Source organism: Perognathus longimembris, chromosome 21 (genome assembly GCF_023159225.1).
Source record: "Perognathus longimembris pacificus isolate PPM17 chromosome 21, ASM2315922v1, whole genome shotgun sequence".
Taxonomy (NCBI): Eukaryota; Metazoa; Chordata; class Mammalia; order Rodentia; family Heteromyidae; genus Perognathus; species Perognathus longimembris.
Window position 1 is genome coordinate 42,349,960 of NC_063181.1, and position 27,909 is coordinate 42,377,868.

At 41.1% G+C, this 27,909-nt stretch overlaps 1 protein-coding gene across 1 annotated transcript in view; it reads right to left on the reverse strand.

The window, feature by feature from the left end:
* Dlc1 (DLC1 Rho GTPase activating protein) overlaps positions 1-27,909 on the reverse strand; it is a 334,097-nt gene that overhangs the window by 153,806 nt on the left and 152,382 nt on the right. Inside the window, exon 6 of the mRNA XM_048330552.1 lies at positions 15,088-15,121. Coding sequence (XP_048186509.1) covers positions 15,088-15,121 — 34 coding nt within the window. The remainder of the gene's footprint in view (positions 1-15,087; positions 15,122-27,909) is intronic.

Genomic DNA, 27,909 nt, shown 5'->3' on the forward strand with positions numbered 1-27,909 from the left:
TGACTACACAGGTCATCAAAAATGCTACCCAGAGAAAGGTACTTTTTGCAATCTACTGTTTATCTGATAATTCCTCAAGCAGTGTGTCCACAGATTTGAAAGAACCCAGTCCTCTGCGTCAGGGGGAGATGAGGACAGTTGGTGATGATTAGTGTCGTCTAGGCTTGGCTGATGGAGAAAGTGACAAGCTGTGGAGTCTGTTGGTTTGTCAAGACCCACTGGGAGTTACGCAAGACACGAGAATCTGGACACTGTCTGGACAGCTCTGCAGTTCCTTCCTTTTGCGGAAGGAAGCTAGTTTCAGCCATTGGCCGGGAAAGCTGTGCAAACTTCTCCACATCTCTGGAGAGCAGAGCTGCCCATTTATACATTAAACAAAAGAATCAGGCGTCTAACATTTTCCATTTAAAACAATCATCCTGCTTTGGTACGGCACTGCTGATTTTTCTTCTAGCTACAAGTCATCTTCAGTTTATGGTGTTTCTAGGTCCCCTCCTTCCTGATTTAGTAATAGGGACATGTTGTTTTCCAAGCCCATGTAGAATCAATCCATTGTGGTCTTAGGGCCACTGTCATTTGCTTATGCAACTTAAGCTTTCTCTGAATCCACTTGCAAACTTTAGGACTGCTCAAGGCGCTGGCAGGTGCGTGTGGAATAACACCACTAGTAATAGAAAGTGGAAAGTGTGTTAGGAATCAACGCTCATGCCAGGATCTGAGGTTTTGACATGGAAAGAAATGTATTAAAGCCCCATTGAGTTGGACCCTATCCGTGATCCACTTCTTATAACTGGACCTAAAGTGAGTGAATGGCAGTGCCTACCACAGCATCACAAAACTGCCTGGAGGACTGAAACTACGCAGAAGGAATTCTCTCCTAGGTAGATAGTCAATAGTTACCGCAAGGAGAATTTGCAGAGGGAGGCCTCCGTAACCCCAAGATTTTCACCAGCCTCCACCCTGTCGTTTGCATGCGGAGTCAGTGTCCTTCAACCGCCATGCGTTAAAAGCATGGGCCCCAGGTGTCACCCCCGGAGGTGGTGGAACCTTTTGGAGGTGAGTGTGGTCATTTGGGGTGTGCTCCTGAGAGGGGTTGTGAAGCCCTGCCTCCTCTTGAGCTCCGTGGCTTTGCACGGAAGCGATTGTGTCCTTGCCACACACCCAGAGCAACAGAACCAACTGGGCCTGGGCCAGAACCTCCAGAACAACACTCTTCACCTTATCGAAGTTGACCATCTCAGGGCTTTTGTTATGGCGACAGAAAAGCTGACTACCACACTCAGAATTAAACAAATGTCACTTGCGGGGTTTGTTGGGTATTTTTTATTTTAGTGGAAAAGCAACACTGGTGAGTACAACCACTGTTCTAATTGGAAAGTGGAAGACTACTCTAAAGGAAGACCAAACTATTCAAAGAAAAGCAGAGGACTTACAGAATTTACAGAATTATAGGATTTATGGAAACAGAGAACGTTGTCATTTCTGCATAAAATAGGATTATTTAAACTTCTTTTCTGTGCAGCTATTTTTCTTTTTTTAGGAAATGGTTAGCATTTCTTAGGTGTACTATTTGTTCAGAAATTAGTTGCATATTGGACATGTTTAGAAGCTGCTGTTTTCTTTGGTTTTCTCAATTCCTGTTTTCTTTATCTTAAGGTTGTCGTTTCTTATTTATTGTTATAAAGAGGTAACGTGTAACTTTTGAAACAAAGCACCAAAAGCAAACGCATAACTCATTTTTTTAAACCTGTTGAAAGTCAGGCACCTGCAGCTTGCACCGATAATCCTCGCTGCTCAGGAGGCCGAGATCTGAGGATCAAATCCAGGAGACTCTCATGGCCAATTAACCAGCAAAAGGTCAGAGGTGGAACCGTGGCTAGCGGAAAAAGCTAAGGCCCCGAGTTCAAGCCCCAGAACTGACACACACACACATAACCACATCAATAGTGATTATACTACTCACAAAAGTGATTTCTGGTATTGTAGCATATCATTTAAAAAGTACTTTTTCTGTCTTTTTTAAAAAAAACTACGAAATAAAGAGTTAAGGATAGGGATGTTTAGATCTTTGCAGCTGGGGAAATAACACTGACTAATTTAATAAGATGTATCATTCTGAGTCAACACTGTACTGGTTCTCCGAGGCCTGTTGCAGCTTGGAACCGTCCCATTTTCCCCTGTCATCTCTCCTCCCAAGCTCAAGCCCTGGGCCTCTGCTGGCGGGCGGCGCGATTGCATCACTGAGCCTCCAGCACGGCCTGTGTCCTGGTTTTGCCAACCCTTCCCTGGCCAGGAGAGGCCTCGGATCCTCCTTTCCAGTTTCCAAGGCTTCCTTTCTCGTTCACCCTTTTCTTATCGTCTCCGGACAACTCCGGCGAGGTGACCTTTCCCTTAGCTGAAGTCTAGAGTATCTCAAGAATGTGACTGCCTAGCACTTAACTCTTATCTTGCTCAGCAGGCTCTGTCCCTCTCGCAAAGGGCATGCTCTCAATATCTAGAAAAAGGAAATCCCCAGACATCCCGGCCAGGGAGGCAGGAAGAGGCTGCACCTAGCGGTGCTCGGTTCCCAGTGCTCTCTCCCTTTGTCTCTGGCCCTCCAGTTTCTAAGGAAGGGAGGAGGATGTAGAAGAGAGGGGGCAGGGTGCTTCCAGGACTCTGAATGTTAAAACAGTCTACAAAATTCAAGACATCTCAACCGACATTGCATTGAAGGCATTCCTTTATTCTCGGTGAAAGTTGTCATTCGTCTCTCAACCGGAAAATTATTATGTATAAGACATCCAAACGTAAGTCAGATTGGGGTGATAGAGAAAGTCAGCCCAAATGGTGGTAGTAAAATTAAGATAGAGTGCTTGGGAGTTCAAGGAAAAGTGCTGATTTCTCACTGCTGGAGGTCCCGAAAGGATTCACAGAGAATGGAACTATGGAAATCTGCAGGTGGCCCCCAAAGGAAATGTCAGGGAAAACTGATGATTGTGATAAAGATACTGAGGCAGTGGGCCCAGGATGTGGGAAGGAGGAAATTTCTGCAATCTAGTTGTAGCAGGCAGCTGGAAACGAGGTGCAGGCTGGCTCTGAGGCTATGGTTGGAAACGGTATCTTAGCATTTCCCCCACCTGCGGTCCTCAGCTCCTCCCCAGATCCACCCAGACCTAAACTCCCTGCCCTAGAGCTAATGGGCCCCTCCCCCTCACCATTCAGACCTACTTACTTCCCCTGGAGCCCCAGAGAAGCTGCCACCTGGATAAGGTGCAGACGCCATGTTGCTCCCTCTCCCCAGGGAGATACGGACCCACTAATCAACTTCTTATGAACCTGCTTCTCCGGTGCGTGACTGTCTCCACATGGTCCTCCGTCCCCTGGAATGGCTGGGACAGATCCTTTCATTGGTGTAGATGTATATTCAGTGGAGTATGTTCCCAAGAGAAAGGGTAAAGACCAAGAGGAAACGAAGCCTAAATTCCAATGCCATATAACTTACCTAAGCATTGTGGGGGTTGAGACTCAGAGAGATCACGATTGGATAGTAAGCACTTTTCTTCATGATTCTCTGTAGGGTATTAATAAGGACTATGATATCAATACATAACCATGTGCTCCATTATGCTTACTAGTATTTGCAGCAAGAAAATAAAAATGACAAAAGAGGCGACACTGATCAAGATGTATTGCACTCACAAACTTTTGTATTGAATTGAACCCCTTTATAGTACTACTTAATGGTAAGAAAACAAACTGTTGAATTAGAAGATGAAAACCAATATCAAATTATTAAAATAAAAGCCAAAACACTGTCTGCCTAAAGTATTTCTAAAATACAATTCCATAGAGTTGATCAGCGATACACCCTGCCATTATAGCAATTACAGAGATATTAAATGGGGAGGGATCACGAGATTTTATGAGGTAATCCCTTGTATTCATCCCTTTGTCTATAGAACAAGTCAAATAAAATAAGAAACCAAACAAAACTTAGAACCATAATGTTGGGGATTATTATGGCCTGGGAAAGACTGCCCTTCCACCAGCCTTGGGACAATAGAAGTCCCTCCCACCTTCTGACCTCGCCACCATGATGGGGTTGTCCCGCCCACAAAGGGAAGTTTCGTGATGTCACTTGATGAGCGTGACCCCTAGCCTATGACTGACCCTTTGGCCAGCCCCCTTTCCTTCCCGCCATTACTTCTATATAAGTGCCCTTCCATATTAAAGTCTTTGAGACGCATTCCACCACCGCAGCGTGTCCCTGATGCCTTCCTTTTCGCCTCCGCCCTCGGTAACATGTGGGGGGCCTGGGGGGAGGGGAAGCTTCAGCAACCCGTCCTCTACTTAGCGTTTGCCCATGTGAGCACGCCTTTGGCCTTCCGCTGGCGGAGGGCCAGGCTGGGTGCTCTTTCATAGAGTTTGTGGTTACCATTCTCCCCGTGGGGGGAGAAAGGGGGTGTCCAGAACCCCAACACCATAAGGTTAAATATTTTGCAAAACAAAGCAAAATGGAGATAAGCTAAAGTCATGGAAAATGGTAGGGAAAGAGCAAGAGGCTGCAGACCTACTACAGGAGAAGGAAAGAATTTCCAGCTGTGGAGTTCTTTCAATGGGGCAATGCTACTGGCCTGGCTTGCCCAGGTTCTATCAGGGAAAAAAAAACAATACAAGTTGAGCTTCTTGCTAACTACCGTCTGTGCTAGAACTAAGGCTTCTTTGCTGACACCGTCGATGTTGTTTCCTTCAGGAAGATGTCTGTGTATCTGTGACCTGTTTGTGGAAGGCTGGAGTCCGTTCCCCTTGGGAATGTGTTTGGGATGCCTGAAGGTATTTGCATGGGTGTAGGCGCATCTCCTTTCGGATAGACTTCCTGAATGTCTGCGGCCCACTGCTCTCTTGTCTGAACCACAGCAAGGCAAGGACGCTCGCTCTCAGCGTGTGAGGACCAGGGCCTCCAGGCCCTGTTTATTCTCAGTTGTCAGAGACCATCTGGGAGCAGGGCCTGTGATTAGCTGCACATGGATGAGTTCCAACTTAGAGTCCGGGTCACGAGTCACAGGGAGGTGACTGTTTCTTGAAGGGCCCTAGAATTGCTGTTTACAAATATCACAAAGTGATAAAAGTTTTGTTATTGTGCTAGAGCAGCTTTACTAAAGTTACAAACTAAGGACTGTCTTTCTTCCTTTGTGAAGCCACCTGAATGGTCTTTGTGTAGCTTATGTGTGGGTCTCCATCATTGCTGCTTTGGTGGTAGCTGAAAGGCAGCCACCAGAGGTCCCAGATGTATTAATTTTTTGAAAAATTATAAAAACATGTGATCATAATCACATGTGTATATGTAAATTCCTTCTTCAAAAACTAATTTTTTGCTATACTTTTATTAGTATACTAGGAGGTGAGGTAAAAAGACATGGCAAAGTCGAGAGATTCATGTACTTTGTAGTACAGTGAGTGTTTTATAGGATTCATATAGGGAGAACGTAGTAGCTTTTAGGAACATATTTAGTAGTAAGAATTTCCTTTTGAAATAAAAAAAATGCCAAAGGTAGGAAGTGTAACCAAATAAATGGCTGAAAGAAGAAAGTAACTCCACAAACAAGGGTAGGAGGTAACAAAACAGTAGTGAAGTTTGTAAGAGATTTTATTATATCTGAAGTCTTTTTTTTTTTTTTTTTGCCAGTCCTGGGCCTTGGACTCAGGGCCTGAGCACTGTCCCTGGCTTCTTTTCACTCAAGGCTAGCACTCTGCCACCTGAGCCACAGCGCCACTTCTGGCCGTTTTCTGTATATGTGGTGCTGGGGAATCGAACCCAGGGCTTTGAGTATATGAGGCAAGTGCTCTTGCCACTAGGCCATATCCCCAGCCCTATATCTGAAGTTTTTTGAAAAACAAAAACAAAAACAAAAAACAACCCTACATTGAATGAGTGTTAACTAAATCCCTCTCACTTCATGGCAGAGGAGTTGCCCCCTCACCGGGGATTTGCTTTCCATGGTTTTAGATCTGTCTGGTCTGGAAATAGTAAATACAGTGGTCCAGAAATAAGCAATTGATCTTAAGTTGTGTGCCATTATGAGTGGACGATGGAATCTCGTCTTGCCTGGAATGGGAATCATCCTTTGTCCGGGTTTCCAGGCTGGAGACACCTCCCCACTGTTACTCGCTACCCTCTGTGTCCAAGAGAATGCGGTAGCTCTCTGCGAGACTGTGGCTTGAGGCACCCACAGGCCATCTTAGAACATACGAAGAGACTAATGTATTCATATAATGGGAAGGAATGTCCTGAGGAGAAATGATCTGCCAAGCTGTAAGAAGGGCATGGAGAAACTTTAAATGCACATCCCTGGGTGAAAGAAGCACTTTGGGAGTCCACGCCGACTACCATTGCGGGACCACGCAGAACGGTGGCATCGCCGTAAACCGCGTGCGCTGATGGTTCTTTGCTCTCTTCCTGCAAACCACAGGTCAGCGCTCCTGTTGCTCCCTTGTATGCGTTGCCTTTACCAGGATAACTGTGCTTCCCACTCTGTGTTCTAAACTTCAAATTGCTATCTAAACAAAGCCCATTCATTCGTAAGTTCCTTTTAGGTGCACAACATGCTGTGAGGTGATTTTTTTTACCCAAAAAACTTTGACAAGGCTGTTGGGAGGTAAAAAAATATGAAATAGAAAAAAAACAAAACAGAAAACCAACCCAACCACTTAAAGGCAACGAGGGTCTTTGTCGGATTAAGAATGGAAATGCACTATCATGTTTCATTTTTTGAAGTTAGTATGAGTGCTTGGTAACACAGAATAATGAAAGTGTGTCACAGGGAAGCGTTTGGGGGATGGGAGAAAGAGTTTATTCAAGAACGAGCGGTCAAGTTGTGCAAATAACAAATAAATGCAGGAAGAATGGGTACAGGGAAAGGTGCTTGTTAGAGGAGGACGAGAGGAAGGGCGAGGTTGCAGACAGCTTGATTCATCAGCCTTGGAACCTCGGATCTCAGCTTCCTGGGGCGCTAAGATTTCAGGCCTGAGCTGAGCTTTTTTTTCTTTTTCTTTTTTTTATTTTAAACGACAAGAACAATACTCCGTTATGGTGGACAAGTGAGGACAGTTGGAGCCCCATTTGCTTAAGGAATTCTATGAAATCGTTTCCACCTGATTAGAGTACTTAGGGAAAAAGTTTCTTTAGTCCATGCTCCACTCTCCCCTTGAAATATGGTAAATAATATGGTGAATTTTCCCCATGCAACAGCAAGGAAGGTACCAGGCTTTCTTATGCATGTTAATGTTAATTGTCATTTAAATCACTGGGACAAACAACCTAAGAGAAACAATCTAAAAGGAGGAAGTACTTATTTTGGCTCCTAGTGTTGGAAATTTTCTCACAGGGTTATTTGGGGCCTGTGGAGAGGCAGGGGATGGTGGTGGGTGGATGGGACAGAGATTTCACAACTCACGGCACCCCAGAATCTAAAAAAGGGGAGACCAAAAGGGACCAAGACAAGGTACAGCCTCCAAAGACACGCCCCCTCCTGTGTTTTCTCCAGACTCCACTTTCTACAGTTCTCCAGCCTCCCAACAGCCTACTCAAGTTTTGGTTCAGGAAGGGCTCTGGGCACCCTATTCTTCCACAACGCACTGGCGGGCTTCACGAGGTTAATTGGAAGGAAATTATGGTCTGGTAAGGAGGATCATTACAGTTCATCAGAGGAAACACTGAACACTGTAAGAAAAAGGCCAGTGAGGTACTATTGTCATGTCCAGAAGAGACCTGGGAAGAAAACTCCAAGGGCAGGATGTGACATTTGAGTTGAAACTTGTTATGAGAAAGTTTCATGTACCAATGTTGCTTAAAATATAATTGAGATACAAAGGAAATATGTTTTATTGGTTCTGGAAGAAGAGTACTTACTTCATTAAAGATAAAAATGGGGCTGGGGATATAGCCTAGTGGCAAGAGTGCCTGCCTCGGATACACGAGGCCCTAGGTTCGATTCCCCAGCACCACATATACAGAAAACGGCCAGAAGCGGCGCTGTGGCTCAAGTGGCAGAGTGCTAGCCTTGAGCACAAAGAAGCCAGGGACAGTGCTCAGGCCCTGAGTCCAAGGCCCAGGACTGGCCAAAAAAAAGATAAAAATGAACAGATATTTAGGAAATTATTTTAAACTATCCCAATACAAGGTTTTGGGCCCTTAAGGAACTTGCTTATGTTTTCTCATGGATCTCTGATACCTGAAAGTTAATGTCTTTCCTCTTAACAGCCAAATCAACCACAGCCAACTTTTCATGGATTGGTTTACACTAGGTTTCAGAGAATGCCGAAATTATGTGTGGGCATACCTTACATTCCTGACTCATAAAAAAACATAGGCAAATAGAGGCCAAATACTTTGAAAACAAAATGAAACAAGTGTGTATTTATAAGCCAATAGTATAAAAATAATAAAAATAATTTTCTGAGAGTAAAAGGGAATAAAGAATATGCAATGTCAGCCGTGGCCCAGCCTAGCTGGATAATGACAATTCTCAGATCCTGTGGAACTCTAGAAAATGGGTAGAGGATGTTTTAGTTATATGACCCTCACTTAAAACTCAGTGAGAAGACTTAACATTTGATTAGAGAGCATCACCCAAATAGAGGAAAGCATTTCCTAGTTTCACATTTATTTAAAAGCTATTAGTTTACTTACATATTTTTCTCTCCTCCTCTGACAGTACTGAGGTGTGAATTTAGGACCTCATGCAAGCAAGGCAGGCATTCTGTCACCAAGACGCTCCTCCAGCCCTAAAAGTGTTCATTTATTTGCCAAACATTAAACTATTCATCTATTTATGAGACAACGAATCAGATAGTCCTATCTTTTCCCATCAAATCTTTTTTGATCTGTATGTATTGGCCCATGGTTTGGAGTAATATAGATCACACAGATAAGTCTCTGAGGCTGAGCAGTGAGGATAAGAAAAAAACGAAGAGGAATAGTCTTTCCATTTTAGTTTATAGCCATTTATCTTCTCAGCGATCAAAGGCAGTCAAGAAAATTAATACCAAGAAGAGCAAGTCGGGCTTTGTTATTTAGTGTGCTTACAAGGAGTATGGAATGAAATGATGACCTGGATTCTTCCTTACACATTTATCACAGAGCAGTGTTTGATTTGCATTTTCTGTCTTTTGCTAGTCACAAAGTCTGGAGAAACTAGGACTCTTTTCTATGCCTCTGAAAGGTATGTTTCAGGCTAGACTTATTCAGTATCTTGATTTTTTTTTTTAACATTTTATAGCTAACTAACCCCAAGGCAGGAGAACAAACATGCTAAGAAAAATGCCCAAGGAATGCAACCAAAGTCAGAGCCTAAGCCATTAAAAAATGGGACCCTTTACATGTGTATTTGGAATTGGTCTCCAGATAGCACTGTTAATTATTACATGGCTGAAACAGTTGGAAGTTGTGAAGTTTACTAGGGATAATGGAGAGAGGAGGATGCAGGGTTAAATAAAAAAGCTAAATAATTAATACTGAAATCTCTAAATCATTAATATTGAAATCAAAGCATCTTTGTGGTTATAAAGCTTCGATTAAAACACATTTACAGAACATTCATAACATGGTAGTAGCTATTTTTGTTGCGGAACACACAAAAGTAATATTTCTCTCCAAGCAATGGTCCGCACATCTATGAAAGATAACAAAACTGTACCTGAAAACAGAGGGATTTTTTTCCTCAGAGACCAATTGTGCCTGGAAAGAACTCACTGAAGAGGTGATATTAGCAGTGGACACAGAATTTTTAAAACCAAGAAGACAAAAAATGCCAGTCATTTCTACCTAATGTAAACGGACAAAATTTGCAAGATACTCAGACTTCATTTTGAATAACAGATTTCATATTACTCTATATCACTACTTTTCAAATATATTCACAGTCATTTCAGTGACTGAAAATGTAGTGCTAGTTTTTTTAAGTAACTGGCTTCTATTAGAGCAGAAATGAATCTTAAATCACCATGGCATCATGAGATTCAATAGGAGTATTTTTTATCTAGGAGGAAGTAAAGCGCAATCTTCATCGTTATGTTCCTGAACCAGCTAGCTTTCTCTGTAACGGTGTCTCCGGCTCTACCTGTCGTCTGTGTATTTTTAGAAGACAAATGCACGCCCCAGATCTAGGCAGAAGTAGAAAGACTCAGAAATAGAAAAGGATCTCTGTTTAGATGTGGGGGGTAAATAATTGGACGCACCAATGAGCCCACGAATAAAGGAATAGAAAGAAAAGAAAATCCTGGGCACTGACTGTGTCGGGGGGAGCAGACATGCCACCTTGTGTGGACGGAGGGGCGTTAACGAACAGGGTTTCATGCAAGCCTGTGTGTGACGGCTGTCAGGACTGGCAAGCTTCCCTGGAAGGAAGGGCCACCCACCCCGAGCCCTCAGCCAGGGATGGAGGGGGTGGGAGGGAGGAGACCGTGTGGGCAGGGCCCTGTGTGCCGGGCGGGCTGTGCAGGCCAGACCCTGTCCCCCAGGGGCGGGCGGGGGAGCTGAGGGGCCAGGGCGGAATGAGAGGCAGAGCTTGCCTTCCTCAAGGCTGAATCCTTCGGGCGCTGGGATGTGCCCCGCTCCCACGAGAGAGTTTCAGTCTCGAGGAGAGGAGGGGGAATGCCAGCTTCACGGTGACAGCCAACCTTGCCTCAGCTGTCTCCTTCGGATCTCCTGCTCGCACCCAGAGCTGCCCTGCTTGTTACCTGGGGCCCCAGGAAGCATTGAAGGATCTCTGAGCACACAGGACAGGAGGGACACCGCGAGCTTCTGTGTCACCTGTGGACACAGTGGCTCCCAGTGCAAAGAACTATTGCAAGTCGTAGCTACCATCGTGGGGGCTCCTCAGTACCTTTCAAAAATGGTGGCAGATGACTTACACTTAAAGAAGAGGAATGGGAGAGTCATACAGCTTACTCAAGACTACACAGACGGAGTGGATGTTCTGGAGGAAAGCCTATAAATCCTTCCTTCCTCCCTCCCTTCCTCCCTCCCTTCCTCCCTCCCTTCCTTCCTTCCTTCCTTCCTTCCTTCCTTCCTTCCTTCCTTCCTTCCTTCCTTCCTTCCTTCCTTCCTTCTGATCCTTCCTTCCTTCCTTCCTTCCTTCCTTCCTTCCTTCCTTCCTTCCTTCCTTCCTTCCTTCTGATCGTTCCATCCTTTTTCCCTCCCTCCCTCCCTCCCTCCCTCCCTCCCTCCCTCCCTCCCTCCCTCCCTCCCTCCCTCCCTCCCTCCCTCCCGTCCTTCTGATCCTTTCTTCCTTTTTTCCTCCCTCCTTTCCTTTTACTCCCATCTTTCCGCCTTCCTGACTTCCCTTCCGCTTTCCTTCCCACCTTCCTTCCTGCCCTCCCTCTCTCCCCCCTCCCTCCCTCTCTCCTTCCTCCCTTCCTCCCTCCCCCTTTTTTTCCCTACAGGAATCAGATACTCTATAGAATAAAACATAAATGAATCTCTCTCTCTCTCTGTATGTCTCCAAAGGCATACAGACTCCAGTGAGTAATAAATATTTTATGAAAATATTATATACTTTATATGTATTATATAATTATATATTTGGTGCTTGTATGACTTGATCCAATCACTTAAAAAATACATCGATTGGACTTATTTCAGATTCTAAGAATGCACATTATGAAAGTTTCCTAAACACGAAGCACATTTGGATTATTTTTTCTTTTTTCTTCTTTTTTTTTTTTTTTTTGGCCAGTCCTGGGCCTTGGACTCAGGGCCTGAGCACTGTCCCTGGCTTCTTTTTGCTCAAGGCTAGCACTCTGCCACTTGAGCCACAGCGCCACTTCTGGCCATTTTCTGTATATGTGGTGCTGGGGAATCGAACCGAGGGCTTCATGTATACGAGTCAAGCACTCTTGCCACTAGGCCATCTTCCCAGCCCCTGGATTATTTTTTCGAGGAATCTTTTCAGTAAGGTAGGTGAACACAATGAAAACTAAGCAGAGGAGAGGAGAGAAGAGACTCTCCGTGGCTGCTTTAGGGGGATTTTTCTGGAGTGGGAGTTCCGATCGGGGCAATGACCAGGCTTTATCATGATATTTCCTTCAGAGACCCCGGAGCGCTGTCTGGAACGTGCTGCTGCTGGTGTAAGTGTGTGGGGCACGGCTCCATCCGGGCCGTGTCCACCTGCGTGTCCTGGGAGCGTCGGGTCCTCAGGAGGCGGGAGGTGGGCAGAGCTGGCACACGGGCTGTGTGTCAGCCCAGCAGCAGGGTGAGAGCAGAAGGGGCTGCTCAAGTCCCGCGAGGCCAAGCACACACTGCAGTGCAGGCCACATGGCCCCAGGGACCCCCACGGGTTTTACCTTTTTATTTAGAGCTTCCAAAAAGCCGCCTAGAGCTGGTTCCAGTTGGCTTGGGGGAGAGGTCAAGCCGATTAAAAATAGACTTTCTTATTAAGGAACAATAGGTTACATGTGTGTAGGCAGAAAGAACACCCGTGACAGGCCTGGGGGTGGGGGTGTGTGTGAAGCTCCAGCCTCCTCCAGAGCTCAGTTCCGCGGTGAGACCTGAGTGGGGTCTCTGCCTCCCCGCCGCTCCTCTGCTCAGGAGGAGACCACACACCCCACTTGCAGACATCTACACTCAGGCCTAGCACACAACATTGTTAAGGCTTTAAATGCAGCATTATAAGGCCTGGAAATACAAAATAAAATTGTTTACACTGTTATAGTCCTCGCAACCTTAGAGATGACTCATATTCTCTTTACAATTGTCAAATAATGCTGTTAGGAAATATTCAAGCATTGCAGTTGATTTGACAGGCAAGATACACTCACTTTTACAATAAAATTTCCCTTTTATTTCTATTACAATTTTTAATGTATTCGTAAGTATACAGCTTGTCTAGAACTTTAAAGCAAAATTCTTTCTGGAGTACATGCTGAAGATCCTAATATTTTGATATACAAGAGAAGCTAGATTACTTTCCAGTCAAGTCCCATGTGGGTAATGAAGAGTCTTAGCTGGCACCCCTGTGCCCGGGGCTGGGAAGATACCGTATCACCTTTAGACAATGTTCACAACTCTTCACACAAGTGACCCAGGCCCTGCATGAATTCCATCTATCTACTTTATTTGTTTGGTTTGCAAGAGTCTCCCTCGAACGCCCAGAGTGGCTGCAAACCTGGTCTTCCTGCCCTGGAGTTTTGCCTCCTGGGATTACAGGTGTGCACTACCACTGAAACCACCAACTCTTTGATTTGCGCCTCGTCAGCATCAACATGGCCAGAACACGTTGCCAACGAAAAGGTGAAGGTGTTCTCACACTCCTTCTTGGTGTTATGGGAAAGGGAAGTTTCCAGGATTATAAGAGCTATTTCTCCCCATACTCATGGCTTAATCAGTCTTTTGTTGTAATCATATTTTCAAAGCATTATTAAACTCCAAAATGAAGTGTTTCTTCCTATTCATCGGGAGCTATATAAGTAGAAGAAAGACAGCCTTTTGCCTCTCACTCCCTAAACAAGGGCCTTCTTCACTCCCCCAGGCAGCCCGCGGTTTACATCCAAATGTTCTCCTTAGGGGATGAAAGAATTTGCTGACATTCTGGGATAAAACGAAAACTTTTCACTCTTACATACTTTGTTTAAATTTCAGCTAATCTGGGCAACCACAGAGAATGTCACAACTTAAGATAAAGCAGGACCTAAGTTTCTCTTTGCTATGCACATGACCACTGAACCATTGATTTCTTCCTTTTTCAATTGGACAGTCAAAGCAACGATTTATGAAGAGATATTGGTATTTTATAATTGGAATTTAAATTGGCTTCGTCTCTGTAGTTAATCCATTTAATGCTGGTGCATTGCTAAGAACAACAAGTCTCCTTCTATGTTCACCCATGAGCCCAGTTCAATATTTTCCTCTTATTCTGGAGACTTGTCAGTATTGTTAGAAGGAGTAAATCACACAGATTAACCATGAGAGAAAAGTTTAGTATTTCATACGAATAAAAAACTTTGTATGAAATCTATTTGGCTGTGTAAGTAAATAAATAAATCATGAATATCTTTAGCATGAAATGCTACCAGACAAACAAAGGTTTTAGAGTAGAGGTACGCGAAGCAACGCTCTCTTTTTATGGGTGACCCTTTCCCCTTTCACTACTGCTCATGAGCACCACAAACATCTGTGAACCAAGGAGAGGGCTTGGCAGTGTATATTCAATATGGTTTTCATTTTTTGTTTTGTTTCATTTTCAGAACACACAAGACAATATTGACAGAGATCAAAAGAGAGTCTTAAAAAGTACACGACTCCACCAAGGAGGCTCATGGTCTTTCAGGCTCGCTCGTTTCTCATCCGTCCTTGCCCATTTTCTCACAATGCTCTTCAATAGTTCAGTCACAGAATAGAGCATGAAAACATTCTAGAATTTTTCCCCTCAGGACAGTTATTCATGTTGCTTCATGATTATTTTTCATAGTGTTGTAACAGATGTCAATGTCAAGGACATCGATTTTAATGATCACTTAGTTATTTAGAAATTAGAAAACTCTTGATAACTCTTCACAACCAATTTCCAAAGGCTGCTCCTCATCCTACCGACCAACATTGAATTTTCTGCCTTAAGAGATGAACTGTGGCTGGGCACTGGTGGCTCATGCCTGTCATCCTAGCTACTAGGACGCTGAGATCTGAGGATAGTGGTTTAAAGCCAGCTCGGGTAGGAAAGTCCATGAGACTCTTATTTCCCATTACCACTAGAAAACTGGAAGCGGTGTTGTGGCTCAAGTGGTAGAGCACCAGCCTTAAGCTGAAGAGCCCAAGGACAGCATCCAGGACCAGAGTTCAAGCCCCACGATCAACACAACAAAACAAAAGAAAACCCCAAATGAGTTATGGATGCAGTGAATCTGATTCTATACAACACAATGTTGTCTAATGAAACCTGATATTGTTTTCAAAACTTTCAAGTGCGACAGATTTATTTTCAGGAATCCAGCAATAACATTTTCACAGACATAGAAGAGATGTACACATTTGTATATATTAATGAAGTGTGTACCTTACACTGAAATTCGTACTAAATAGGTAAGAGAGAAAACATCACCAAAACATCAACTTACCAGCCTTTTCCTTATCTGGAAAACTTGGAACAGCCTGAAAAAAAAAAGAAAAAAGAAAGTTGTGGTTTTATTAGAAAGAAACATTGAATAACATCATTGTGTTCTTGTGGGGGAAAGGAAGTAGATCTTGATAAGAAAAGTGAAGTTGATCTTCATAATAAGATTAGCATTGTGGCATGAAGACATTTCATCCGGCTGTAATAGTTACGCAGCATTTTGTAAGTATGGACGATAGACTCACCTAACATCCACCCCTATTGTCTAAAAGACATTGGCAGTGCGATTACAAACACTCTGAATTCAAGTGCACAATCTGTAGCTCAATTTCTTTCTCCTAAGTTGAGAGGCTGAAAAAATAAATGATCTGGTCCGTTCCTGAGCAGCTCTGGCCTACTGCTTGTCTTCTGTGTGTACTTAGATCTCAAGCACCGGATTTCTCCCGTCTAAAGGGAGGAGAACCACAGGGCTGCGGACAGAAGGAGTGTAGTCGCTTCTATACAGCAGGTGCCGTTTTCATGGGAAAGATAGCTGCCCTTACTATTTACCTCTAGGGGCACTGACTAAGTAAGTGGGTTAAATTACTAATATAAAGTGTTAAAAGTTACACTCGTGGCACTTTGTCACTAATGTTTATTACCATCACTAGTTTCGAAAAAGGCTTGAGAATGAGATATTTCAAAAAACTTCAATGCATAAGTGCCTAGCGTTATTCTCTAAAGATATCCAAACACAAATTATGGAAGTTGACTTTCTGGTTTTTGCTTCAATTATTCATATATGAACTGCAGATACCTGTAGAGACATTAACTTGTAGTGGAACATTTGTATAATTTTAGGATTTATACAAAATTCTACTCATAGGTACAGACATATAGCTATATATCTATTTCATCTATCTATCTATCTATCTATCTATCTATCTATCTATCTATCTATCTATTTATCTATCTCCCTCCCTCACTCCATCATCTATCTCTATCATCTATCTATCTCCCTTCCATCTATCTCTCTCTGTATCTCCCTCCCTCCCTATCTATCTATCTATCTATCTATCTATCTATCTATCTATCTATCTATCTATCTATCTCCCTCCCTCCCTCTCTTCCTCTATCTGTCTATCTATCTATCTATCTATCTATCTATCTATCTATCTATCTATCTACCTATCTATCATCTATCTATCTATCTATCTGCATGTGCATACATAGATGTGAAAGTGATGTATTCCCTCAGCTATAGGAACAAAGTCTACAGAGTTAGGGCAAGAGAAGAAAAGAAGCATGCCTAAATGGGTGACTTAGTGATTGTATATATGTGTATATGAGTATGTATGTGTGCATATGTTTGAGAGAGAAATAAGCGATGTTTTGAACATATGTGTGTGTGTGTGTGTGTGTGTGTGTGTGTGTGTTTGAGAAAGAGAGAAACTCTGAGAGAACTCTAAGCACACCTCCACTGTAGATTAAATGTATAGGAAAATAGTATCTATTTTAATTCCCAGAAATATGGACTATTCAGGTGCTTATACGTTCATGAGATGATTACTGCTAAGATGATTCCCTTTAGAATTTAGGGAGTTAAGAGATTAATTCAATATTTCAAATGAGGTAATGGTGTCTCAATGAATTATATATACAGGAGGGATTTTTTCTAAAATAACTGATATAAATGGAAAGATTTTTACCTAATCTCAATCCTTTAGCTGTTTAGCATTGCTCTCTGGATGTAAGCGTCAACTCTGGACATCGTAGCCATGTCACTTTATTAAATGACAGTGAGGAAGATCAGGTTTAAAGAGCAAGGCAGCAAACAGTTGGCATTTTCAGACTTCCGGCATTTTCCTGAACATTTTCTCAATTGTTATGTCTGACTTTACTTTCACCATCTACACCTTCTCTATTCAACATAATGGGAAGGCTATAATTCCTCCTACAAGAAAGCTATTTTATAGTTTTGGGGATATTTGTTACTCCCTATGAATCTCTTTTGAAGAGTATTATAAAGTGGAATTAAATCTATACTGCATGTTAAGTCTATCTCTCAAATTTATCTTTGATCAAAAGTTTTCCGTTAAGGGTTGTGAAAAAGCAAACATATAACAAAATAGTTAATCACTTTCAGGCCAGGTGCAGATGGCTCCTGCCTGTCATCCTAGCTACTTCGGGAAGCTGAGATCTGAGGATGGCAGTTCAAAGCCAGCCTGGGCAGGAAAGTCCTTGAGACTCTTATCTCCAATTAACCACACACAAAAACGTCAGAAGTGGAGCTGTGGCTCAAGTGGTAGATTGGTAGCCTTGAACAAGAAAACCCAAGCACAGCACTCAGGTCCTGAGTTCAAGACCCGGGACTGGCACCAAAAAGATAAAAAGAAAAAAAGAAAAGAAAAGACAGAATCACTTTCATTGATCGACAAAATTGTTAAGATGGATGATAGGCAATTCAAGATTGTTCACATAGGAAGTTCTTCAGTTTTCGCTCAGTGCTTTGTACTTCGTAAGTATAAGGCATAGTTTTAAACTTTCACCTGCCTAAATTCATCCAAACTCAGAACAACCTTTTGAACTCCTGGAAATTATTGTAATTTTTACATTGTCACACAGCCAGTAATGGGAGCCAAGATATACGCACTAGTGTGTTGGCTTCTGAGGTTACACTTAATCAGAGCACTCTGAAATGAAGGGGGAAACCAGTTTGAAGGGATTCCATGATAAGACATTTACTCAGATCACAAAATATCGGCGCGCAGATACTTGTTTCAGACAGTTAGAAATTACGTAAGTCATCTCTGACTTCTTTTGCTAGTGTATTTAAGACAAATTCAACATCATGTCCCAAATTACAAGTTGACTATTAATGAAAATAGGCCTTTAACATATTATATATGATTATAAAATGGGTACTCTGGCATTTATAATATTTGATAAAAAATGTGATCCGTGAGTTGGGTTATGAAGCAACATGTTTTAGCCTTCATATACCCAATACCAATGTTACACGTGGTCGACTCCAATTGCTTTACGACGTCTCTGTGTTCTGTGCAATTTTTTGAACTAGGGAATTTCACTTCCATTCAGTAACCTCAGTGGCCATAATACACTATGTATGGTGAAAAGATAGTCAAAGTTTATTGTGCTCAGAGTTTTTAATGATTCTTTTCAAGTAAGACAACACAGATCATTCCTACCCTAGAGAAGACCCACTTTCAATCTGTTGTTCCTCATACTTTCAAAACAGTGAAATGAAAAAAAAAATGAAGTGAAGACAACATAGAACAAGTAGCTGGCTAGCTTGCAGGTGATTTTCGTAGAAGGTAAATTATTTCTTTAGAAAATGATTTATGAATAAATTGATTAAATGTGTCAAATTTCCCAGGAACGAATAGTACTAAAGCAATTAGAAAATGCTGGCATATAATTTTCAGTTAATTAGAGAGACATTTGTGGATTCTTAAGGACTGGCCCTCACATTATCTTACGTACAAAACCCTTAGGAAAGTTATTTTGTGAAATTCACAATCTAGTTCCCACAGATTCCTGAAAGGACAAAGGGCAGTTCCATGGCCTGGATTTGCATGACCATTTCTTGTGTATGTAACATCAGGAGAAAGAAGTGGGAAGTAGATAATCCGGACTACTCAAGTGGAAATGGAGTAGTTTTCCATTAGAAAGAAATTTCCCATGCAAGTCCTCTGTCTACATCAAATCAAGGTGTTCCTCTAATATTTGGAACTAGCACACTAACTGCATATTTACAGGGATAGTTTAAATAGTAAGTCTCATTGCTTATGAGAAAACTCCCACAGAAAGCATATTTTTGAATTTGTTAGGAGCTTTGGCTAATAGCTGCCATATGTTTCATTTGAACTGAATCCTCAGGAAGTGATTTAACATTTCTGGCAATAAAGCAATTAACTAGGACTTTCCTGTTGGCCATATGGGTTCGCTGTAACTTCATATTTTCTTCTCTCATTTCTCAATGGAACAAAGGGAAGTCTACTAATAACTTCCAAATGAGAGGAGAAAGAAAATCATTCATAGACTCTTGTTATTCTTCTCTGTGATAATCAAATGATATAAAGCAACCTTTCCTACCTCTTCCAAGCACGCCCAGTCTGTCCACCATCTAATAGCTCTTTAATGGATTTTTCTCTAAGTTTATCTGTTAAGGCGTTTTTCATGCAGTTTTAACGATTCATCATAAAGAAAAATCTTTAGTACAAGAGGAGGAAACAATTTGCGTTCTCTTAATAAGATCTCTTAAAAGCTGTGCGTGGGGGCCGAGACTGTGTGAAGGTCTGTGTTTGGGAAATGAAATATGCTGGGGAAATGCTGACTTTGACATGACTTGTGAGATGTTATAGACATGTGTTGATTCCTTTGATCTGCTGCGAGGAGGCTTTCTGCACTTTCAGGAGGAACTTGACCTGACACCTTTGAGGAATTTACAGCAACCACACAAAAGCTTCTAACATAAATAGTAACATAAGTAGGAGGTGTAAGATCAGAATCCACTTTAGTAAAAATGACAATTGAAACATTCTAATGTGTCCAGTTTATTCTCCATGACTGCAGGTTAAAAAAAGACGACGTTTGACTCTATATTATTTTTTATTAATATTCTATTTTCCTCATTTATATGAAAAGATTTACTTTTTAGTTCTTTGGAATTAGCAAAGTAGATTGCTACTCCCAAGAAGGTCATTTGAAGATCAATCTCTTAAGAGAACATACAGCTATGACCAAGATTTGACTTCTAAGTTCTAGGAAAGGATTGACTTCCCTCCTCCCTCCCTCCCTCCCTCCCTCCCTCCCTCCATTCCTTCCTTCCTTCCTTCTCTTTCTCCTCCTCTTCTCCTCCCTCCTCCTCCTTCCCCTCCCCCCTCTTCTCCTCTTCCTCCTCCTCCTTCCTCTTTGGTATTGGATACTGTTCTTGAAGGCACAACTTCACTTCCGTTTTGTTGTTGTTGGTGGTGGTGATGGTGGTGCGGCGGGGTGGTGGTTAACTGTAGATCTCAACAACTTTCCTGGCTGAACTGGCTTTGAAGCACAGCCCTCAGATCTCAATCTTCTGAGGAGCTAGGAATACAGGCCAGAGCTACTTGCACTTGGCTCCTCTACTTATCTTAAAAAAAATGTTTTAATTCAAAGAAGAATTAACAAGAGCATACTTTATTGCTTTCCCTTTAAAAATTAACTTTGTTTCAGCATTCACAATGCCATATATATATAACCATATTTGTTTTCTGTAATTTTATTTATGCTCCTAAAAGGCCAAGAGCTAAAGCATTTCACTCATACCCATCTTCGTTACATTAATTACCACCAATTATCTTTAAGAAACTTAAAGCTATTTTAATAATTCAGTACCTGTATGTTTATTGTCTCATCAAAAATAGACTACTATTCTCATAGTTTCATAATGTACAACTTACAAACCTGGTAGGGATATTAGGCTAGTAGTCTATTAGGGCTTCTCTGAATACATATTAACATATCAAAATGGAAAAAAGAATACAGATTAAAACTACTTAAATGATATACACATATATGCTTATGACAAACTCTAACTTTGTTCAGTGAATTGGAATTTATTCTTATCAAATATTGCTTCATGTACGTGAGTTCTTGGCTGGGATCCAGGAATGTTTTTGTTATAGACATTTACGGGGGTGGTAGTCACTAACAAATTGGAATTGAAATGTGTTTCTTATGTACTTAGAAACAGTAACGTTCATGACATCGCAACCAGTCACAATATAGATTCTGCTCTGCTGGAATGTAAAGGTTTTCTCATGTTTTCTGCTCTAATGGAACTTGTCATTTCAGGCCTGAGAATAGACAGAATCTACTGGAAGTGTCTGGAATCTCAAAAAGAAATTCAAGGTAATAGAAGATTAACAGGAACTGAAAAAAAACAAAAACCCCAGGAGAACTTACTGAAGTGAGAATACTAATCAAATAATGAGAAAACAATTGATGTTTTTAAAATTATAGATGGTTACTAACATTGAGATCACTTACAATGCTCTCTTCTTTGAACACAGATGCCTAAATAGATTGCTCCCTTTGTTTCCATTTCTAATATGTATAATATAACGTAATTTTATATAATGTGTAATTAACATATAATACATTAATACATATGTTACTACATTAATATTAATTAAATACATTAATACATAACATTAATTAAACACACTAACATTAACAATTACTATATGATGTTAATATGTATTAATGTAATCAATATAATATTACATAACAATATAATATAAAATGCTATATTATATATTACATAATAATATATTTACAAATTATAGACTATACATATTATGTGTTATATAATATGTACATATTATTAATCACTAAAATATTGATGATCTCCAACATATAAGGGAAAATGATGGGTACTTTAGAGATGAAATTGATGTTGGGGCATTCTACTTAATTGCTTTTGGTAATATGATATATATTCTAGGATTTATCTTCTCAGCCCACAAGGTGATGAAATCCAGCTCAATTTCCACCCAATAATGAGTAGAAAAGTCTTGAGAACTACTCCTGTATCCTGAATGCAAATCTTAGTACCAGACCTTAGGTATGAAACTGTAACCCTTCAGTACTTCACTTTGACAATAAAGAAAGGAAAAAAAGGAAAATTCCATGGTAAAATGGATCAAGGTATTCTGAGCCTTCTGTGACATGTAGTCAAAAAATAAGGAAGGTGAGATAAAAATAACAACCAGCCACATTGCTGATAAGCAAAGACAGGAGGATTGTTACTCTGGAAGTACAAAAGTAGTGTCCAGATGGAGCACTATTTGCACACTAAGCATAAAGTAAAGATTGTACAGGCAGGGTAGGGTTAAATGGACTTTACCTATGACTTTCGCATTAAATAAGATCTTGACTTCATCACTAAGCAAACATTTTACACAACGTATTTTCAACAAATATTTATAAAAATCTGGGTAGACTATAGGAAATGAGAGGGAAGAAAGTGGACTAGAATCAAAGCAGGAAGAGCTAAGATGAGAGGACCACGTTCCACGCTTGTGTGACCGGGATCCCCGGGGCATGCACTTCGGTGTTCCTCTGGGTACATGCAGGCAGGGTGAGAAGAGACGGAGAGGGCCTGATCAAAGGGCCTGGGGTGAGCTACAGAGATGGAGAGTCTACCAATTTCCTTATTACAGGTGATTTTACCTCCTAAGGTTTCAGTTACCCAAAGTTGAGCATAGTATAAAAATTCAAATGGGAAATTCCAGCAGTAAGGAATTCATGAGGTTAGGCTGTGGGCCGTTGTGGGTGGTCTGCTGAAATCCTGTGCCAGCCTTCACCACGCAAGCTCATCTCCCCTGCGAGGTGAGTGGGTCCTTTGCCCAGTGTATCCGTCTGCTCCCTGCCTGTTAATCACAAGCTAGCCGTCTCGATTATCATCAACCCCTGCTGGGTCACAACACTTGCCTCTAAAAGCAACCCTTGTGCGATGTAATAGAGCTTCCAAGGTGCAGATAGTGCTTCTAGCAATTGGTTTGTGCCATTCATGCCTTTTCTGACTGAAAAGGTCAATGTTCTCAACTTACGAAAAAGAAATCTAGGTGAGATTGTTCAGGTTTATCCTAAGAATGTATTATATATTTATGAAAGTACTCCATTCTACTATTCGTTGTTTTCCTTTCCTTTCTATGTCTTCTTTCCCAATTAAGTTATTATGCTATCATAAAAATATATGCGGAACATATTTACATATAATTTCCATGATTTGAGGATGCCAATGAGAGGTCTTGGAACATGGTCCCTTCAGATAAGGGAGGATGAAGGTATAAAAAAAAATATATATATATACATATATATGTATATATATATATATATATATATATATATATATATATATATATATATATATATATATATATATATATTGTGTGCCAGTTCTACAGCTTCAACTCAGGGCCTCAGTGCTGTTCCTGAGCTTTTGTCTTCAAAGCTACTGTTCTACCCCTTGGGCTTCAGCTTTCCTTCTGGCTTTTTAATGTCTAATTGGGAATAAGAGTCTCATGCCCAAGAGTTTCTGCCTAGGCTGGCTTCAAAACATGATGCTCAGATTTCAGCTTCCTGGCTGATTACAGACATGAGCCACTAGAGCAAAGGGTTTTTTTTGTTTTGTTTTGTTTTGTTGTTGTTGTTGTTTTAAAGACTTTGGAATCAGGATCTTCATTTACAACTGTAGGCAGAATTTGACAGTGGAAGGAAAATAAATGGAGAAAGGAATGCTAGAGGAATAAGTTGTGGGCAAGAAAAAGTCGAGTTACAGTGTTCAGAGGGGTTACCATTCTGCAGAAACGGGGCAAATGAGTGTAAGAAGCTTTAGATGACAAAGAGGAGATGCAACGCTCATCAAGAGGCCACATGCGATGCTTGCTCCCGCCAGGGAGGAAAAGTCATAGAATTCTATGAGGCACCGCTGGCCCGTTTCCTCTAACCTGCTACTACCCTCTGGTAATCCTATGACTCTATCTACAGACGAGGAAACGGCGTTACCTAGAGACAAGGTTATTTACTTGATTGAGATCTCATTATTACCCATCTCAAAGTTTAAACCTGTGTGTGTGTGTGTGTGTGTGTGTGTGTGTATGAGTGTGTGTGTAATGTGTTGGTTCTGGGGCTTGAATTCACCAACATCCCTTAGCTGTTGCTCAAGTTGACGTTCTACCACTTCTGGCTTTGGGCTGGTTAGTTGGACCTAGGAGTTTCTTGGACTTTCTGCCTGGGCTAGCTTCGCGTCAGGATCCTCAGATCTCTGCTTACTGAGTAGGTAAGGTTACAGGCAGGAGCCCTTTGCACCCATCCTTGAACCCGTATTTTTAATGACTTATCCCTTAATTTCTACCGTACACAGCCTCTTTTGACCTTCTCTGTAGTATGGATGAAAATAAAAATAAAAATAAAAATAAAAGCAAGGGACCAAAGATAGTGGTATTGTTTTCCACTTCAAAATGTAACACAACTGGATGGAATGAGAGCTCAAAGGAGGCATTAAATACTTACTGTTCTTGAGGTTCCTAAAACATAACTTTTATAGGAGCAATAAAACACAAAGTTAAGTCTTGGACACATTCTTTTGTTCCCCCAAAATGTGTCTTGGCTGACTATAAATCAGATACGACCAAGAATACAGTTACAAGAACAAAAGAAGGCATTTCCATTTTATGTTTATGTTAGAAAATGTTATGCCCCTTCAAAAGCCATTCTAAATGCTCTGCAGCTTAGCTTTACACAAGGTCCGTCTCCAAAGAAGTTCAGACAAATGAGGTTCGCATCTTACCCGGGCACTAACAAGTGCAACTGTAACCGTCACAGGGATTCCCAAGGGCCTATTTGTATCTTTATGCACCTACTTTTTGTTCCTGTAACAAAATATCTGCGCCAGCTTATTTTATGAAGAAAAGTGGTTTATTGTGGCTCAAAGTTCTGCCGATACAAGTTTTAGGGAGCACATCTAGTGACCTGCTTCTTGCTGGTTGAATCTGGAGGACATGATACCAGGAGGTAAACATATATGTGGGTTCTTACCGTGTGACACCTCTCCCCCATCTTTTTCTCTTTTTTCTTTGCTGAGTTTTTTTTTTAATATTTAAATTGTGTTATTATAAAGGTGTCTAGTGAGCACCACTGCTGCATTTGTTCACCTGTTGTCCCTGCATTTCTGCGTCTCTCCTTATCCACCCAAAGATAGATAAAGGAACAAAGAAGACCACAAGAAAGGAAAATAAAAACAGCGACCAGTTAAAAACCTTTTGTTTCCATTGCTGGAGTTCATTTCAATAAGTATTGTCTTGTTTGAGCATCTGCACATAGGCCCTGCACCTTTGTGCTCCTCTCCTAAGAGCGTTCCTTTGGTCTCATTGTGTATGAACGCCTAGTGTCCTGTATCATTTATCATGTCCCCATGTATTTTCGGTCTAGCTTTTGCATATGACAGAAAACATGGGGTGCTTGTATCTCGGAGCTTGGCTTAGCTCACTTAACATGACTTGGGCTAAGTCTACCATGTGATACCACCAAGGACACTACCACATAAGCCATGACCTCAGCTTAAATTTCTATCATTTTTTAAAAATAACAAACACCTATACTTCAAAATTAGTTATTTATAACCTCTCCTGGAAATGATTCATATCAGCTTCACACAGTCCAAGTGAGAGAGGTGACCCATTTTGAGTATCTTTTATTGGAGTTCAGTAAAAGTACAGCCCTTACTATTAAGTCTATTTTTAATTCCTATAAATATGTCTTTAGTATTTGAGTCAAAATTCCATTAATAAGTGATGCTTTTTCATGAATTCTGTACTCTATGAGTTTTGAGAACTAGGAAGTTACAGACTTAGAGGTAGGCCAGAAAAACTTGCTCCTCAAATGAGTTATTGCATTGAACATGTACTCTTGTTTCAAGAACTGCAATAAAAATTTATTTTTTTATAAAGAAGGAAATCAAAATGGTTTTTTATTGAATTCTTGAATGTATGTATCAAACCACTTAAAATATTGTCTGTTATTTTAACTCCTAACATTTGTTTAATACCCTTGATCCATTTAGCTTTGAAGCATATCCATTTCCATATTACTAACAAATGATCTTTTCACTTGCTTTAGATCTGTGTTTGAAACCCTTCTGCTCCACGTACTATGCAAGTACGCTGAGAGCAAAATCTAGAGTATTTTAACCTATTTGTATCCCTAGCAAGCTTTGTTTTGTTGGCTACAATTACTGCCTTGAGTTTTAGTTATAACCTTTTCATATAGATCTAATATTTGAGTACATAATTAGATGCACTTTACTGGGTTTTGAATGCAGAGCCTTGGGCATGCAGGGCAGATAATCCACCATCCGAGCTGGACTGCCGGCCAGCTCCCTGTCTTACACTCGTTATTTCCAAGGTAGCGTTTCCCTTTATGTGCAGGCGACCCTGGGCTGCGATCCTACTTACACTTCCCTGAGTTGCTGAAAATGACAGCGATTAGTTAAGAGTCTCACGAAATTTTAGGCCTAGTCTGGCCTTGAACCACGGTTCCCCAACCTCTACCTCCTAAGTAGCTACAATTTCTGGCTTGAGCTACTGCACTCAGCATGAATTCAGGATTGATGCTAAGAATTAAGGGACTTCACATCAAGTGTAGAAATCCCAATAGGGTTAAATACTTTAGATCACAATTTTCTTTTTTTTATTTATTATTTTTTAATTTATTTTTTTCACAATTTTCTTTTTTTCTTTTTTTTTTTTTTTTTTGCCAGTCCTGGGCCTTGGACTCAGGGCCTGAGCACTGTCCCTGGCTTCTTTTTGCTTAAGGCTAGCTACTCTACCACTTGAGTCACAGCGCCACTTCTGTATATGTGGTGCTGGGGAATCGAACCCAGGGCTTCAAGTATACAAGGCAAGTGCTCTTGCCACTAGGCCATATCCCCAGCCCTTTTTTTTCACAATTTTCTTAATAGTATCTTTCATATACATCTACAGAGCTATGACCAAACTAAAACTTATCTGATTCCCTAGCATGTTAGATGGTTTAAAGCTTTTGAAGTGGTAGTTTCAGACTCAAATGATTAATTTATCCCTAACCACAATTTTTTGCTGAAGTTAAATAACCATTTTTTTTTTTTGTGGTAGATCAAGAAGGAAAAAACCCCAAAGAACTGTTGTTCATCCTTTCTTTCCCCTCCTTCCCTCCCTCCCTCCCTCTTTCCTTCCTTCCTTTCCAGTGTTGGGGCTTGGACTCTGAGGCCTGGGCACTGTCCCTGAGCTCTTCAGCTCAAGGCTAGCTAGCGCTCTACCATTTGAGCCACAGCGCCACTTCTGCTTTTCTGGTGGTTCATTAGAGATAAGAGTTTCATGGATGTTTTTCCTGCCTGGGCTGGCTTTGAACTGTGATCCTCAGATCTCAGCCTCTCAAGTATGTAGGATTACAGGCGAGAGCCACCAGTGCCGGGTTCTGTTCATTCTTTATTGCTATAATTCTCTTTGATTATTCCTGACAGTGAAGCCTTGTGCTTGGGTTGGTAGCCATCATTCACTCACAATTATTGAGCTACATTTTCCTGTTAGATGAAAACAGAAACTATGTACACCACAGTAAGACTTGCTTCCTACCCTTAAGAAACAGATTTGTCAGCAAATACTGATGTGAGCTTACACAGCCATGTTTATGGATAACATGTGCAATAACATAGAGAGAGCAAGCAATAGAACAGAGTGAATATTGTTCTTGGGTATTTACTTTTATTATTTCATTCTCATAGTCCACCTAAAGGTCTTCTATATCATTTTGATAGGCATTTCACTAGTTGTTGATAGTGAGTGTAAAACCTCCAGAAGATGCCATTGAGCGCAGTGAAGGGAGGCGGATGACCCCAGGGTGGTAAAGGCAGATTGTGACCACTAGGCTGGAAAAAAAAAGATCTTACTGTAGAGTGAAATCTAGTCCTTTTTTCTTTTTGAAAATATATTGTTGCTGTGGCTATTTCCTAACAAGGATATTCTCAGAAATAGCTCTAGAGACAAGTTCAAGACTTTTCGTGGCTCTGATCGCTGATGATTAGACAGTGGAAATGTTCCTTAACATTCTTCAAGAGTAATGGCAGCTACTCTGGTGGATGAGGTAGGATGACTGAGGAAGACAGACCCAGGAAAAGTGCAGGACCCTATCTGAAAACTATGAGCAAATGGACCGGTACCATAGTTTGATTTTCCTTTTCTTTTTGACGTGACTATTTAAGCAATCCCTTAACTAAGAGACTAAATAGTAATAAACTGAATATTTTTGC